Raw genomic sequence first — 17,422 nt, forward strand, 5'->3', positions numbered from 1 at the left:
TTTTTACTTGCCATGAAAGGATGTCATATTAATGAAAGCAGCTCACTAAATTCCACATAGTTTTTTTTTTACTCTTTATGGCAGCACTGTTTTCTGTAAGATAGAATTAAACTGCCGGCGTTTCCCCCTGAAAGTATATGTTCTGTCCTTTCTATTAAGCATACTCATCCGTGTGTGTGTCTGCTTTTCTTCCTAATTTCTTCTCCTTAGATCAAAGTCAGTGTAGCACAGGGTCATGTGCGCACCCCTTCACCTCCACCTAAACCTCGCTTCAAAAGCTATGCGTACACACAAGCTGCTTATGTCATGTCCCCTGACCCAAAAGGGAAGGTGTTCCCTCCACAGGTCTGTCAACATTACTGTTTGTTCTGAATATTATTCTAATATGCCTGTGCTTGCTGTGGAAAATATATGCACTTTGGGTTTTTTTTAAAATTTTTGCTTGGGCCCATTTTCATTTCCAGCAGTACATTTTTTAAAGTTTTGTTTTTGGTATCCATCAGTCCTTTTCTGCTGTATATCTTACTTTTCTTTGCAAAACCGCACCTATCTTTGTGCATTAGGCAGGAACAAAAAAAGAGAGTAAAATTATTATCATGATCATTATTATTACATTTGGTTTCAGAATTTCAGTTAACACCATAAGCTACTTACAATCATACATGTGGAATGGCAGGACACTCAAGGAAGGTTGAACTTTGTTCTCCAATAACATTCCTCTGTGCCAGGGGTTCCCAAGAATGTGTTTCACAAGCTTCGTTCAGGTGGTCAGCAGCACATCTATGGATCACTGGTTGAAGATGGCAGATTAAATATTCATCTTGATTTTTAATTATATATTTATTGCTTCTTTTGTTCCTTTTGTTGTATTTTATCATATCACAGTGTGAATTCTGTGGATATTCAAATTGTGATTCAATAAAATACAATCTATAAATAATTAAAGAAGCAATGGAAATGCAGTTAAAAGTCATATAGCACAGTGCATTCTTGCAACAGACAGAAAAGGAATTAATTGGTTGGCCGAGACCCTCAGCAATTGTCAAGTGCCCCGTGCAGGAGGCAGGGAGGGGGAAGCTAAACCACAAAACAATTGCACCTTGTGGGCCCTCATTTTAAATGGATAGGAGTGTCATATGCAATATGGCATGGGGGTTGGTCATTCAGAGGACGATTACAAAATTTACAGGGGACTCCATATTTTCCCATGGACATAGATGTTTCTCTTTCACCCTGCAGCCCTGCACCTCCTAAAAAGCCTTGCCGGGGGTGGGGGGTTACAGTCTGAAATCCCTTTGAATAGCATAGCCTGTGTTTTAGAAGAGAAGAATCACCCCAAATCAGGAGGGGACGCCTTGTACTAGGGGATGTTCCTGTCTCCCTGCTCACACAACTTAAAGTGCTAAAACACCTTAAGCTGTGATGTTACTGCCTTTTGAACTGCTACATGAAATGTAGAGAAGTAAGCTTTATTTGATCCATTTGTCAGATTCTCCTACCATTACTTTAAACATTTGTTTAACTGTCAGCGGTATACAGGCCTTGTGCAGCACACAAAAGTTATCGATCCATGATCAGATAATGGTATCATCATTGTGAACAAAGAGTAAATCTCATATATTTCTAGTAACTCACATCTACCTCTATTCACTACTTGCCTTCTCTAACCATTCCTCCTTATTGCTAGGCACCTTGTCCTATCATGAAAAGAAAGCAGGATTCATTGTGTTTAGTTGACTGGCCCACCCTGTGGGTGGGATATGAACCCACCTAGTTAAGGTAAAAAACAATAACATCAAACACAATCTTTCCATAGGAGTGTCACCAGTTTTCTGTACTCAGAAATTTAGTAGATTGAAATTATTCTAATCTCCTTTACACCTTTTTTAAAAGAAGAATAACCATTACCACTTGATGTAAAATTCACTTAACATGTAGCATCTTCCAGTTCACCTGAATAGTTCTTTAAGAATAAGCCTCATAGACTAAAACTAATTGAAATGGACAATTGATCTTTGCTCACTACCAAGGAAAATCATCAACCACAGGGTTTTTTTTTAAAAAAAGCCCAATTGCAGGGGATGGAATAAATCAAGGCAACTGAATGGCACATCAGCATCTCAGTTAAGAGAAATTGGCCTCATGCTGAAGGTTCTACCTTTTGGTGGTTAACTGTTAACACTTTCTGGGGGGTTTCAGAGTCAAATGAAAGCTAATTTCAACACATAAAATTGGATTTGCAGAACACTTCTAGAAAATATAATAATATTGGTACTGTATTCTTTGGATTTGATAATTAGCAAGTTCTTCTTTAGGTAACTTCCTTTATACCCCTGTCACAATGATGCATTTGGTTTCCAGACATATTTAATTAGTAGCAAAATTAAACAATTCGCTGTATATATATTGCAAAGTAGGAAGGTAATGTTATAACTTACATGTGACTCCTATACACAGTTTCCTCCTGCCAATTATTCTTGCAAATAAATATCTATTGGAACAGAATATTTTCCAGAAGGGTAGCCATGTTAGTCCGCTGCCAAAAATACGAATCTTGTGGCACTTAAACTGTCATGGCCAGATTCTATTTTATCAGGTGCCTAAAATGATACCCTCAATTTGGAGGTAAATGTATACAGTGGTACCTGCGGTTACATATGCTTCAGGTTACATGTGCTTCAGGTTACATGTGCTTCAGGTTACAGACTCCACTAACCCAGAAATAGTACCTCGGGTTAAGAACTTTGCTTCAGGATGAGAACAGAAATTGTGCAGTGGCGGCGCAGTGACAGTGGGAGGCCCCATTAGCTAAAGTGGTGCTTCAGGTTAAGAACAGTTTCAGGTTAAGAACGGACCTCCGGAATGAATTAAATACTTAACCCGAGGTACCACTGTACATTGGTGGCAAGAGGGAGAGGAATGGCGGAGAGGGGAGGGGATGAAAAATTGGTTAGCAATGAGATCAGAGGCAAATTAAACATAAAAGATACAGACGGTGACAATTATGAAAAAGTTTAGATGTAACATAAAGTAACAGCAGTGCCCATTCACAAAGAAGAGTTGAAGAACATCCTGGCATGGCCAAGTTAATTAACACCTGCAGAGGGACTAAAACTGTAATTTCAATTCAAACCACATGTGATAGAATTGAACTTCTTAATAAGTGTGAAGCAATTTCATGCTGGATTCTCCCTTTGTTCCTTTGTATAAGAATAGCCACATGAAGGTCAGCAGAGCCTCCTGAAATGTTTTCTTACTGGTTTCCAAATATTTCACATCCTAATGTCAGATTTGTGACCATCTAGACTTTTGCCTGGATGCAGACCTGATTGTCCTGTGTAGATAGCAGAAGGACAGTATTGATAGAGCAGGTAAATGAACCGTTGATGTTGTGACTGACATTATTGGATTCTATAACGGTATTGTCTTCATACATATGAGGACAGAGTTGGCATATCGGCTTGTTGCAAGGTCTGGTCCCTGGTACCAACGAACTTGTTATATCAATCTAAGGATTTATGTTTGTGCAGTGGAACTTCGTCACCATGCCCCCAAAATCTGTTTCTAGGATTTCCCAGCACCCTCCGGGTGGGCCCAGGTCATGCCCAGGTGGAAGAGAGGGGATGAAGGGATGCATTTGGTAGTTATTGTCCTTTGTTTGCGTTTCTGTTATGTGATCTGTTGTTGCTAGTAAGAAGCTGGTTCAGGTTATGTTTGCACTTAAGAGCTATTGACATTGTCAACATCTCACCTTTTTTAAAATTGGGAAGTAACCCTGTTTTTATTTGGTTGACATCCAGCATGTATGATATGACTGGCTGTAGTCCATAAAAACGTATGCCATGGCAACTGTGCTAATTTTAAGGTTTCATAAGACACACTGTTGTTTTTGTTGCAACAGTGTCCATGTCCAGCACCTTGAGTGGGAGCTGGAAGTTAAGCAAGGGAGTGCTGGAGCTAAGGAGCTCAATAGGCAGCTCTTAGCCCAGCAATAGGAGACAGAGAGATGCTTAATCTCACTGCCAGCTCTACCTGTCACCTATTTTGCAGTGGAATCTTTCCCCTCTAAACTGAGTGGACCTTTCCTCTCAAGCAGTAGTGGCTGGTGGTGTGGGCAGGGCGGCATTATTGACGTGGTTCCCCAACACCCCATATCAGTTGGTTACTGAGAGGGACAGAAGGAAAGGCAAGGCAGCAAGGAGCTTACACTGTGTAGCTACAGCATTGGGAGCATTGTATTGACTCTGAGGGGTTCTGGAATAGCTCAGTCAGTAGAGCATGAGACACTTACTCTCAGGGCCGTGGGTTCAAGCCCCACATTTGGCAAAAGTTCCCTGCATTGCAGGGGGTTGGTCTTGATGGGCCTTGTGGTCCCTTCCAACTCTATGATGCTTCACCTATATGTGATGCTTATGTCAGGGACTGAGAAGAATAGGAGGATGAAGGGGTCAATGAAAGAGGGGGTGAGAGAGAGAGTGAAGCTGGGGGTGTGCCTGGGGTGGAATGTGGGGGTGAGGAGGAGGAGGAGGATCTTAGGGAAGGGACCAGTGAGTTGTAGGGTTCCATTTCCCAAAGTAAGGAGAAACTCTCTCCCATCACCAGTACCTTCACTGGTGCCAGCAGTATCTGCAAGGTGTCTGCTGGCAGCATCAGGATGAATAGTTTGGGAACTGGGTGCAGGTAAACAAGAGCAAGGGGGAAGGTAGCAAGTTCAGAAGTTGAGAGGAAAGCTATCAGGGATCCCTAAATTCTTATAGCCTGCAGAGCTCTCAGATGAGAGACCATGCCTCCAGAACCCCCTGAGAGGCTCCTCCACCCCCTCCTCCACTGTCTCCATGCTCAAAGAGGAATTTAAAGAGCAATGTCAATTTGGGTTTTCTCCAGGTTGACGCTTGCTCCAATTTTGCACTAAAGAGTCGGGGTTTTTGTCTGAGAAAGGAGTGGGGCAAGGGGAAAACCACTCAGACCCATGCCTAAAAGTTGTGAGTCAAGCAGAAAACTGCTCAGATCCCACTTTCTAGGCACAGGACAAACGGACAAACCCTAAATAGCATGTGCCAGCACACTGCATGTCCACAATGAAACAGTGCTAATTTCAGCCTATGGCTTACTGTGGTGTTTGAACCAGACCAGAAAGTGTGGTGCCTCATCATATCAGCTCAAATAACATAGATTTTTTATTATTATTATTTTTGCAGCTTACACCGGGCATAGCTTTTGAAGCAGTCCTCCATGAGTATAGTATTAAGCAATTCTTCTGAGATTTGTGCAGCAATTGAAACCCCCTTTGCACCAATCTGTTGGGTGTTGGGTGGATTGGGCAGAGGTGTTCCTCTACGTAGCCCTGGAAGTCTCCACCTATGAAGTGATGCTGGTGCACTCCTGCACCAGGTACAGCTTATGGAAAGATTCCAAATTGGGCATTCTGGGGCATGACTAAGTCAGAATAAGTGCAGAAACTTATTTGTCCCCTGCCTTCTGCGCCAGCCAGTGTGAGTGGACAGACTGCAGAAGCAGCAGTGGCCCCAACTCTCAGTTAAGGACTACCCCTCCCCAGCCAGAGTTTGGATTGCTGTGTTGATTCTGCTAACAACAATATGCAATTATACCTTATAATATTATTAAAGCTGTAACTGGGTTTGTATATACAGTATTGGATAATCATATATAATATATTAAATATAGCAGAACATTTTTCAATGAAGTTAAAACATTTTTACAATGCAATTAAATATTTATTAAAGCTTCTTAATTAACGTAACAGTTTCTGAAGAACATTTGAACATTTAATTGTTCTCTTTGAAAACTCCACTGTTTCAATATGGATAATCGTGGCACAATTATGTACTACCTTTATTATGATATAACCAATGGAGGGTTTATTCTGGAATAATGCTAATCAGGTGGGGACATTTTAATTAGGGATTTTTGCTGGAGTAGATCAGATCACTAAAACCGCTGGCATTCAGCAGGCTCAGGTTGTCTTTTTGCTGTTAGGGATTAGATTTATAGCAGATTAGTGTCTAAGAAAGTGACTTGGAAGTAATTTACTGAATTGCTCAGGAAAGCAAGCTGGTAATGTGAAATACAGCCTTTCACATCTGGGCACTGGTACAAATGCAACCAGCAAAATAGTAATAGAATGGTTGTTATTTGGAGTGTGTGTGCATAAATATGTGTTTGCCATTAATTTACTTGAGCACTTCATTCCACTTCCTAGAGGATAGGCAAATACTAAACAAGACAGAGTTTGTGGACTTTCAGAGGGGTGCACATTTACAGAGCATGTCTTACTCAGAAGGACTCTGACGTAAGTATGTATATATAAGATACATAGAGCCTGTGTGGTGTAGCGGTTAAGAGCAGTAGATTTGTAATCTGGTGAACTGGGTTCGCATCCCCGCTCCTCTACATGCAGCTGCTGGGTGACCTTGGGCTAGTCACACTTCTCTGAAATCTCTCAGCCCCACTCACCTCACAGAGTGTTTGTTGTGGGGGAGGAAGGGAAAGGGAAAGGATATCAAATCCTCCTCCTCCTCCTCCTCCTCCTCCTCTTCTTCTTCTTCTTCTTCTTCTTCTTCTTCTTCTTCTTCTTGATAAACAGTTCTTGCAGACATGTAAATAGGATATAAATAGGCATATGCTGATCTAGGTTTTTTCCTGTTATGGAGTGTAATAGATTCATAATGAGATCTTCAGTGAAATGGAACTCAGAATGTTTGTGGCCTTTTCCCTTTTAGGCTATACTTGAAAATGACCTGACAGACTTTGCTAGAAAGGGATGTCAGCTTGTGGCTGCTATCAGTGGTGGCTGATGGCCATTTACTCTGGTAGGGCAGAACATCAACTGTAGAAGGAGCCAGAAACAATGTAAGGCAGAGTTCACTCTTGATTGTTTTGTCCCTATCTTCCTCTCTGCTGTGTTCTGCAAGGAAAACATTGAAACGAAGGAAGAGGAAGCTGTCATAGGCAGGGACGTCCCCTGGACTGGTTGTAAGTAAGAAGGCAGGAAGATGGGGACTGGTTAAGGGTAGACTGAAGCTGGTGGACCTGTGCTCCATTCTACCTAATGGACCAGCCTCCACTAGTTGCTATTTTGGATCCTCAGAAGACTCAATTGAATTGAGATCATTTTTTGTCCTAGAACTACGGTACCTATAATAACATAAGGTTCACTTCACACCTAACATCTTTAGGTATACACCTCAGGATTTGCTTTCACTCTTTGTCTGTGTCTGACTGCATTCAGAGGCACAATTAGTTGAGTTACAGGAGAGGCCTTTCCAGTGGTGGCACCTATCCTGTGTAATATCGTTTCTCAGGAATCTCCATGGTCTCCAGTTTTGTAAGGCTTGAGGCAAGTGGTTGAGATGTTCCCATTTTCCCAGGCTCTTGGTTTTTTAAGTTTTCTTGCATTTTACTGTGATTTTATCATATATTTAAAATTATGCTGCGAGCTGATTTTGTGGGGCATTGCAGTCAAAAGATGAGTTATTAGTTTTCAAAATAACTGCCTGCCTAATCACAGTCGGTTTGCTGAAGTGCAGAAAGGTCTAGTGAATATACAGACCTCTCCGGCGTCTTTAGTTTGATGTCATCCACTTCAATAGTTGAGCTTTCTGACTTTACAATTCCCTTTTGGAGTATGCATTTGGATAAGAAGTGATTTTTAGTTTGTGTTTTCTTCCACAGCATGTACAGCTACTTATCATATCATTACCATTTCATCCTAATCAAGAAAGTTTTCTGTTTCATACTTGTCTTTACTAGACAGTTAGTATATGTGAGAATAATGTTTGTGTCCCTTTACTGAATATTTCTGGAAAATGAGTGGGAAATTTATGTTAAGAACATACTTAGCATCATCTTCTTTGTGATAACATATGTCATCTTCAAAAAGGCGATCTGTGGCAATCTGGAGAAAACCCAAATTGCTCTTTGCTCTCATTGAGCGCTAAAGAGCAGTTTTCCCCATGGAAAGCAGCAGGGCAAGAGGAAGTGTGGATAAGCCCTAATAGGCCAACTGAACAAAGACATTGATAGTTCCCCGGAACTAAAAATGTTCCGGCTACGCTCTGTGACTTTGTGTTTGTACTCCTTAAGCAATTTTCTCTTTACTTTTAGACCTTTGTTAAAATTGGACATAAACTATTCCTGATTGAGATGCCTGCTGCTAAGATCTGCAGCTGAAGATATTAGCCTCTGAATGACGGGAAGTCAGTTCTTTTACTCAAGTTATTTGCATCACATTTAAATATATGGTTTTTCATTGCAGTAATGGCAGAAAGTGTTGGCAGAGCACATAATTTAAGTATTAAATAATAAGGAGTTATACAGAAGCTTACTTTTAAAACGTTCCGAAACAAGTTAAAAGATGCTATCTAAATTATTCTTAATGTTGATATCCATCATCACTAAACTCAGTTTAGGTTTATTTGAATTGGTTTTATTTCACTGTCAGCCTTTTGATCTTGCTTTAATAGTGGATCCTAAAGTTGCTTTCAGTCAATCAGACTTACTATGAGATTTGGTTAGAAGCAGGAAGTTCTTACTGGACTCATTTCACTTCTTCACTTCAAAGGTAATGTAAGGATCAATAAATGTTGCTTGAAAGTATACTTAAAATTAATTGGAGGATGATCCTCCACCCTTTGGATCTGCGTTGTCCTTTAGATCATCCTCTCTCTGTTCTTGGAAAATGCACATTAAATTCAGGTGGTTTGGTAGCTATGGACTAGCTAATTATCCCATGCTCTGTTGTGGGCTTGCAGTAGAACATGTTTAATGAAAGAGTAGCATTGCTGGTGCAAGGGAACAGGTTGCCTCCCTGCTCTGAGGCAGGAGGATGCTGTATGGATTCTGCAGACAACATCACCAGTGCACAAACACATTGTGCATGTTTTCTGTGCAGGGGTTTTTGAGACTCTAGAAGGTTAGAAATATTAAATTTAATACTATAATAGATAAGCTTTCAGTGCAGGTAAATCTATACTTTTCTATTTATAGGCTCTGTGAATCAATGGAAACAGCTGCCAAGCTTGTCTGATTTTTCTAAGCTTCTGAAAGTCACAGGCATTCTAGAGTCGTATTTACTTTGAATTAAAGTTTTAAAGCCCTTTGAGTCCTCCAGTCTGGACAGTAATATAAAGGATTTTTATTTATTTTTGGCGTTCCCCTTACTTCATATACAAATTGTAAAATTGTTGTTTTAAAGTTACAGGATGGTTAAAATTAATATTTCTCTCACTGACAAATATTGAATAATTTGGATTAGTTTGACAGGGATATATTCTGATCTTGATAAATAGGCAGATCCACAAATCTAGTTGTTTTCAAACAAAATAGGAAATGTAAAACTAACAATAGCTCACGTCCCCATTTCTCACTAATCTTATCTGTTGTGTTTCTTAGTAACCCTCCAGTGTCACCCATGTTTATCCCATGTTGGTCAAATTGGGATAAATTAGTGCTTTCTTTCCTCTACTTTATTCACCCCACTGAATCAAGGCCACAGTCTCTGAGGCTCTATTTTTTTAAAAAATATCAGTTTCATTTATTGTAAGGCATTAGTGTTGCATGCAGTATTAAGTTAGGGGGGGAGAGGGGGAAGGGGGAATGGTGAGTGGGCTCTATTTGACTGGTTAGAGTCACATTTTAGTAGGTCTCTCTATACAGAGTGTGAGAGGAAGCTTCCGTCAATCCCCTTCCTCTAGCCTTTTACATATATTTTTTTGTGTGTAACATGAACATTAGTGTGGGAGGGAGGTAATCTTGGAAATATTTCAGACTGCCCTGAATTGATTAGTTTAAAAATGAATTCACTTAATAATCTTATGTAGCAACCACATATTCTGTTCAGCAGAGATTTTTCATACCATAATAAACTGCACAATCAAAGACAGGCTGTTTTATAACACAGTCCTGATTAGCAAGGAGGTGGAAATAGAAGAAGTTCTGCATCTCCCCTGGCTGCGGGTATGTGAATCGGTATGTGGGCTTCATGAAGGTACACCCTGTGACATTTCCACGCCAGAGCAATGTAGGTCTTCCTTTTAGGGCCATTTACAACAAGAGAGAAAACTGCACAACCACCTCAGCCGCCACCTCCTCCTCCTCCTCCTCCTCCTCCTTCTTCTTCTTCGGTGATCACTCGTAGCCAAGTAAGATTGTCTTCCATAAACACAGTTTTAACAATGAGTCCGTAAGTGACTGTGGAGGCCAATTCTAGATCCACATGTCCTTCCACAGTGGGGACATAGGTTTCCGGGCAGGAGTTGATCACAGTGTGGATTTGCTAAGCGTGCCCTCCTCCTAGCATGTTTCTCCCTTGTGTCCTGAGTTCGGGTGTCTTCAAAGCCCATGACCCCTTTGGTAAAGTCAGGCCAGTGTTTCCCAGTTGTCAGTGTTTATACTACATTTTTTTAGATTTGCCTTGAGACAGTCTTTAAACCTCTTTTGTTGACCACTAGCATTACCCTTTCCATTTTTAAGTTCAGAATAGAGTAGTTGTTTTGGAAGACGATCATCAGGCATCCACACAACATGACTAGTCCAACAAAGTTGATGTTGAAGAATAATTACTTCAACACTGGTGATCTTTGCTTCTTCCAATACACTGATACTAGTTCGCCTGTCTCCCCAAGTGATGTGTAAAAATTTTCGGAGACACCCTTGATGGAATCTTTCGAGGAGTTGGAGATGGTGTTTATAAGTGGTCCATGTTTCACAAGCATACAGTAAGGTTGGTAGTACAATAGCTTTGTAAACAAGCATTTTGGTTTCCTTGTGAATGTCCCGGTCCTCAAACACCCTGCATTTCAATCGGGAGAAATTTGCACTCGCAGAGCTCAGGCAATGCTGGATTTCGGCATCAATGTTGGCCCTTGTGGAAAGATAACTGCCTAGGTAGGAGAAGTGATCGACATTTTCCAACGTTATACCATTGAGTTGGATCTGTGGCGCTGCAGAGGGGTTATTTTGTACTTGTTGGTGCGGCACTTTGGTTTTTTGGATGTTGAGTGATAGGCCAAGCTTTTCATAAGCTTCTGCAAAGATATTTAGAATGGTTTGGAGGTCATCCTCTGAGTGTGTGCACACTCAGCCATACTGCTTCCATCGCTCAAGATATACCTACCTAATCTCTCTTTCTTGTGCTTATTGTCTGATCTTGTCTACCCCATTGACTTGTATGGAAGACTGGTATGTGACGTAAACAAATAAATAGGCTTTCCACCTGCCTCATGAAGTGAGAAATTCTGTATCCCCAACAGATGTACAGAAGCCAGCTGAGAAGTTTTGTTAGTTTTGCTTCCCTCAGACATCTTGGGTCATTCCTTATGACCAGGAACTGACACATATCATCAAAGAAAGAGAGTTGTTTGACTGATATATACACACTATATCTTCAAAGTACATTCTTTCCCTCAAAAAATTGGGGCACTGTAGTTTACCACTCACATTACAATTCCCAGAAACCCTTAACAAACCACAGTGTGTGTTGTGTGTACACAGCAAGACCGGCCCAATACATTTTGGTGCCTAAGGCAAACTCCAAAATGGCATGTCCCCACACCAGGGGAGAAGTGAATATCTACATCAGAAACAAGGAAGCAATAAAGATTAACATCAGGCTCTACTGCCCCTTTGGATCCTGCTTCCTGAGGTGGTCGCCACACTTTTCCTCATGGGTGGGCTGGCTCTGGAAGGCAGTCAGAGTTCTGAAACTAAGGGAAGATGCTTTCATATTACAATCCCCTTGCTGCAGACTTACACTTGTATATTGACACACACAGTTTTCAAAAACTGTAAATTGCAATATCAATAAGTATGAGGGAATTATTTTAGCCCACTGTTGCATGCATGTAAACTTTAATTTAAAATCTTTTCTATTGCATCTGGGTAGCATTGTTTGCATGCAGATAAAATGTAATTGCTTGGACATCATACTGAGATCAATAAATTAAGGAGGTGAGCTCTACACAGTTCATAAAAATTAGATATATTTATATACTTGAACTTATAACAGGGGTGTGCATGAAGAATGACTTATAGTTCATTTTATATTTATTTGTGTTTTCCTCCCAGTCCCTTTGCTCAGTGATATTTCAAAGAATGTTCATAAGGATTTTGATGCCAAAGGGAAACTGTTACGTAGAATTAAAACAACTGCATTCCATTTAGTAGGCTAGAAGAACTATTTGATCCCAGATTAATTGGATGTTGCTCAAAAAGCCTTTTTCCCTTTTTTGTGCAGCGTTTGGAAACACATGAACAGAGATTATTTGCAACTTCACCCATGGATACAGAAGTAGATCTGGAAGGCTACCAAACTGCATTAGAAGAAGTACTCTCATGGCTTCTGTCTACTGAAGATTCTTTGCAAGCACAAGGAGATATATCCACTGATGTAGAAGAAGTTAAAGAGCAGTTTCACACCCATGAGGTATGTGTGAACAACACAGATTGAAAAACCAACACAAACACTTCACCATCTGCTAATTGCTGATCTTTTATCTGTTTTGCGCATTAAGACCAAAAGCTTGATATTCAATTGGTACTTTGGTCTTCCTTTTACTCTTGCTCAAAAGACTGTGTTCTAGCAACAGCCAAATTTGTTTGTATTAAAAAGTCTAAAATTGTTGTCAAAACATTTTATTGAATAAAGTTTAGAATTTTCAATAGAATCTGTAATTTCTAAATACATCTTTCTTTCTCTGGTGGTAATCTTTGTTAAAATTGTTTTTGAAGGGTTTTATGATGGAATTAACAGCTCACCAGGGACGTGTTGGTGATGTTTTGCAAATAGGCAGCCAACTTCTGTCATTTGGGAAGCTTTCAGAAGATGAAGAAAATGAAATACAAGAACAAATGAATCTTCTTAATTCACGATGGGAAAATCTCAGGGTCACAAGTATGGAAAAACAGAGCAAGTGAGTAAATATAAACTTGGACAAACACTTTTGTAACTGGTGCAAATATTGTTGCAGGGTGTGCTATTTGGTTCAGATTTTGTTGTATTTCTCTTGCTTTGCTGCAATTTCGTGAGCGTCAAAATTGATTGTAAGAGAATGGAAGTGGAGCACAACAGATGGACAAGAGCCACAGATCTGCAAGCTCACATTATAAAAGGCCTTATTGAGAGAAGTTTCACACTCAATACAAAAGTTATTCCCACATAAACTTTTATCTTGTTATTGCACTTTGTTAGGAAGGGAATGGGGACTTTCCATACCTTTGCTATCCCTATCCATGTGAATAAACAGCCTTGGCAGTTTCAGAACTGGCAGTGAAAAGTGTAGGAAGCAAGCACGACAACTTGCAATCCTAATGCAGAAAGAAAAGTATGATCTGATAGGTATCAGTGAGACTTTGAGTCTCATGATTGAAATTCAGCACTTGAAGGGTATACCTTGTTCAAAAGGAATATATCCAACATAAAAGGATGGGGAATTGCATTATATGTTAAGAATATATATGCCAATATGGAAACACCATTGAAAGAATCTGAGTAGCAACTGAAGGAAAGCAAAACAGCATACTACAGACTCCTCAGCCAGCTGGAAAGCATCCTTTCCTGAATAACTCTAGTAATGGGCTATTTCAAGTAGCCTAATATCTGCCTGAAGTCTAACTGCTGAGAATGAAAAAATTTAAAGATCCCACAATCAGACTCCTCTCCCCTGTGCCCCCTGGGGCAAGAAGGCCATGGAGGAAGAGTCAGTGAATCAGAGGGAATCACTGTCAAAGATGTCCCATGGATTCCTCACTGCCCCAGAAATGTTGGCACAGGATGTAGCTATACGAAGTTGTGGTGCCATTCTGCAACTCTTAATATGTCCATCCCAGAAGTTCCAATCTAGCATTCTTCACAGGTAAGCCCCCTTGAGCTAAAGAAGCTTCTCCCCGCTAGAGGTTGATTGGATCAATCAGGCTGCTCCTGAAGCAAGATTCAAAACTTTTGTCAGGAGTTGACCCTCTTGAATGTCATGCCTTACTTTGCCTGTTGGATTTAGCTTATCAAAGCATGGACATGCTCTGTATGGATTTTCCTTGCTCGTTCTTGCTCTTTGTCACTTGACTGTGATTGCTGTGAACCTCCTGTTTGACTAGGACCCTTGTTCTACATGGATCATGATCTGGAACAGAACAGTGTCCAATTAATTCTTGCCTAGTCTTGCTGACAATTTAATCTCGTAGAAGGTAAAGAAAGCAACAAGGGACTCTACTACTCTGGACTTATACCTGACCAATAGTAAAGAACGGGTTGATAAGCCTTCAGATAAAGTGCTCATGCCATCTTGGAGTTCACAAGAGCAAGGGATGTGAAAACTGAAGCTAGTCACATGTGTACCCTGTGCTTTAAGTTTGTGAGAGTGGTTCCAAGAGCGATAATCAAAGCCATTTCTGATTTAGTTCAATTGGAATTTTACTTCAGAATCACACAAATCTGACAGAACCTAAGATAAAAAACAGCCTAGAACAGTGTGATGATAGGCTGCTTTAAACTATGATGAGATTAATGCCATAATTATCGTTTATAGTAGAGCTCGATTAATGGAGCTCCCATATTGCAATGAGAGTTTGTCTCATATTTGTAGGTTTCTTTTTAAAAGCAACTTCGTTTTTTTAAATACAGTTATGGTTGATTATGTCATTTCAACTGGTTGTACTGCTTTCTATTCCAGTTCCAAAACTATAATTTCCTGTTCTCTCCTCACCTTTTGTTAAGGAAAAAGGTGTATTGTTAAAATAGTACGAGACCCATACTTACATCAGAACAAAAGATTTGACAGTATTGCTAATCAAATACACAATGTTTAAATAATTTCAGAATTGCAAGGACTGATGAAAAATACTGCCAGTTTAAAAACGGAACAGTCATATTTATGTACTTAGAAAATAGGCATGTGTTGTGTGGATGTATTTAAAACACTATTATTAAAATAAACTTGGCCCTAGTTGTGTGTTCACAGTGTCCTCAGACAGGTCAACATTAAAATATATATGTGATGGGTATTTGGTGCGTTTTGATATCAGTTGTTCTGTGCTTCACTTGAACATTAGGTATCTGTAGCTGGAGTATACAGATTGATTCCAGATTCACAAGGTCACAGAGATCAGTTGGGTTTTTAAAAAAGCTGACAGCTCACTGGTAGAAACTATTCTTAAAATGGGGTTAGCATGTTTTAATTTGTAAATAAGAACATAAAACAGTCCTGCTGGAACAGTCCAGATTTTGTTAAACATCCTGCTTCCAACAGGATACCTCAAGGAAGCCTGCAAGCTGTGTATGAAGGTGAGCGCTCCCCTATGGTTGCCTTTCCGGCAACAGCTTGCCAGTGGTGATATTGCCTCTTAATGGGGAGGTTTCATTTAGCTCCCATGAATTTGTCTCATCACCTTGTAAAGCAAGGGTAACTATTGTTGCAAGCACATTTTTCTGGCCTTCCCAGACTACTCTGATTTCAGTAAAAAGGTAAAGGGACCCCTGACCGTTAAGTCCAGTCATGGCCGACTCTGGGGTTGCAGCGCTCATCTCACTTTATTGGCCGAGGGAGCCGGCATACAGCTTTCGGGTCATGTGGCCAGCATGACTAAGCCGCTTCTGGCGAACCAGAGCAGCGCATGGAAACGCCGTTTACCTTCCCACCGGAGCGGTACCTATTTATCTACTTGCACTTTGACATGCTTTTGGACTGCTAGGTTGGCAGGAGCAGGGACTGAGCAACGGTAGCTCACCCCGTCGCAGGGATTCGAATCGCCGACCTTCTGATCGGCAAGCCCTAGGCTCTGTGGTTTAAACCACAGCGCCACCAAAAAGCTTTTTTTTAAGTACACACACAACTGCGGTGGGCATAGTAAAGGGGATGTATGTTTCCCCGACCACAGTCAATGGATAAACTATTTTCTCTGTGTGTGTGCACACATGTGTACATGGCAGTGTGTTTTGACCACATCCACCACTGGTATGTGGCCCCATGTGGTTGGCCCTGGGTGACTACAGTCCTGGTGCCAAAAAGAGGATTAGCCACTCCTGTTTTAAAGCAAGCCATGCTGGTGAGTGTCACCATCTTTCGTAGCAGCTGTTTCTTTCTTTTGTGCTGTGTAAAGAAGTACTTTTATTTGCCTCTCCTGTCAACCAATTTTATCGCACGATTTTGATGTCTAGTGTTACTTTTCCCATTCCTGCCATGAAAAGTCAGCAGATTAGTGGCTCTGCCCAATCAGCTGAACTTTCATGGGGAATGGAAAATGATGCTTCAGGTAGGTACAATTGTAATTTTATTCATAAAAGCTGGTTGTTTTTTATAGTGATTATTGTTAATGATTTATTGTGTTTAATGCTGAAAACCACCTGATGTGAAATCAAATGTCTGTTGGTTTTCTCCAGTTTTTCTAGCTCCATAATACTCCCTGCCTTTTAGATTGGGAAATCAGAATTGCACTCCATATTCCAAACAGGGCCACACTTTAGATATGTGTATAGTCTTTGGTAATATTAACCATCTTATTTTCAATCTCTTTACACATAAGGACAACCTACTCCTGTTTGAACTTGCCGTTCTTTAAGAGAGCATCTTGAATGTACCATTTTTTTTAGCCTTAGTGTGTTGTTTTGCTGAATTTATTATGTTTTAGTTGACTGGATTATTGTTTTGCATGGTTTGGTATCTGCTGCATTTAGTAAGAGAGAAATGTGGGTTGCAAATGTTAATAGAAATAGAGGAATAAGTAATTCCTGGTATGGAGTTTCTTTTATTTCTGGCACAGACTGGGTTAAAAGTTTTAATGGTGTTTATCGGTCATGACTCCCAAAATCTTTTTCTTGGTTAGCCACCAACAGTTCAGGGTATATGTGAGCTTGCAAATTCTTTTGCCCTGATATGCATCACTTGCTTCAAATGACAAGTTCCCAACAGTATGAAAGGTATTGGGATAATCAGTTTTGTCCTTGAAGTAAATAAATGCTTGAGGACAATGTAATAGTATATCATTTTCCTCTCTTTGGGTAAACTATAATTATTTTGATTGAGGAAAGCATCCTATCAAAATAAAGCTACTTATGTCCAGAAGAATCAGTAAGGAAAAGCCTTGGGAAAGCAGTAAACCCTAGTAATCTGAAGAACAAAACTGGCAAGAATTGCTGGGCTTGACTGGTTCAGACATTGGGGATCAGAGATTAGCCTCCTGTGCTGGAAGAATACTTGGTTATAGAATAGAATCATAGATAGTTCGAGCTGTGGCGTGTATAATACAGTCTGCCATCTTGCCTTGATGGGAAAGGAGAAGAACAAGCTGATAAACTGCCACCACTCAGCTCCCAGTGGTGGTCCCTCTCTCTTCTAACTGCCACCATAGCAAATTCTTACGCTGCAGAGAGGAGGGGGAAAATAAGTTGCAACTTCCAAGTAAACAGTCATAT

General features: G+C 40.3%; 1 protein-coding gene across 12 annotated transcripts in view; it reads left to right on the forward strand.

Annotated features, from left to right (window-relative positions):
• The window catches only part of DMD (dystrophin), a 995,174-nt gene that overhangs the window by 364,293 nt on the left and 613,459 nt on the right, over positions 1 to 17,422 (forward strand). For 11 of the 12 annotated variants that reach the window (XR_008330242.1, XR_008330243.1, XR_008330241.1 and 8 more), the window contains exons 9-11: positions 211 to 345; positions 12,254 to 12,442; positions 12,748 to 12,929. Coding sequence is in view for 9 of the 12 variants with exons in the window: in XM_053386964.1 (XP_053242939.1) it covers positions 211 to 345; positions 12,254 to 12,442; positions 12,748 to 12,929 (506 nt within the window). In the remaining 3 variants the exon portion in view is untranslated. The remainder of the gene's footprint in view (positions 1 to 210; positions 346 to 12,253; positions 12,443 to 12,747; positions 12,930 to 17,422) is intronic. The other variant, XM_053386970.1, reaches the window with a different exon arrangement.

The sequence above is a fragment of the Podarcis raffonei genome, chromosome 4, assembly GCF_027172205.1.
Source record: "Podarcis raffonei isolate rPodRaf1 chromosome 4, rPodRaf1.pri, whole genome shotgun sequence".
Lineage (NCBI taxonomy): Eukaryota > Metazoa > Chordata > Lepidosauria > Squamata > Lacertidae > Podarcis > Podarcis raffonei.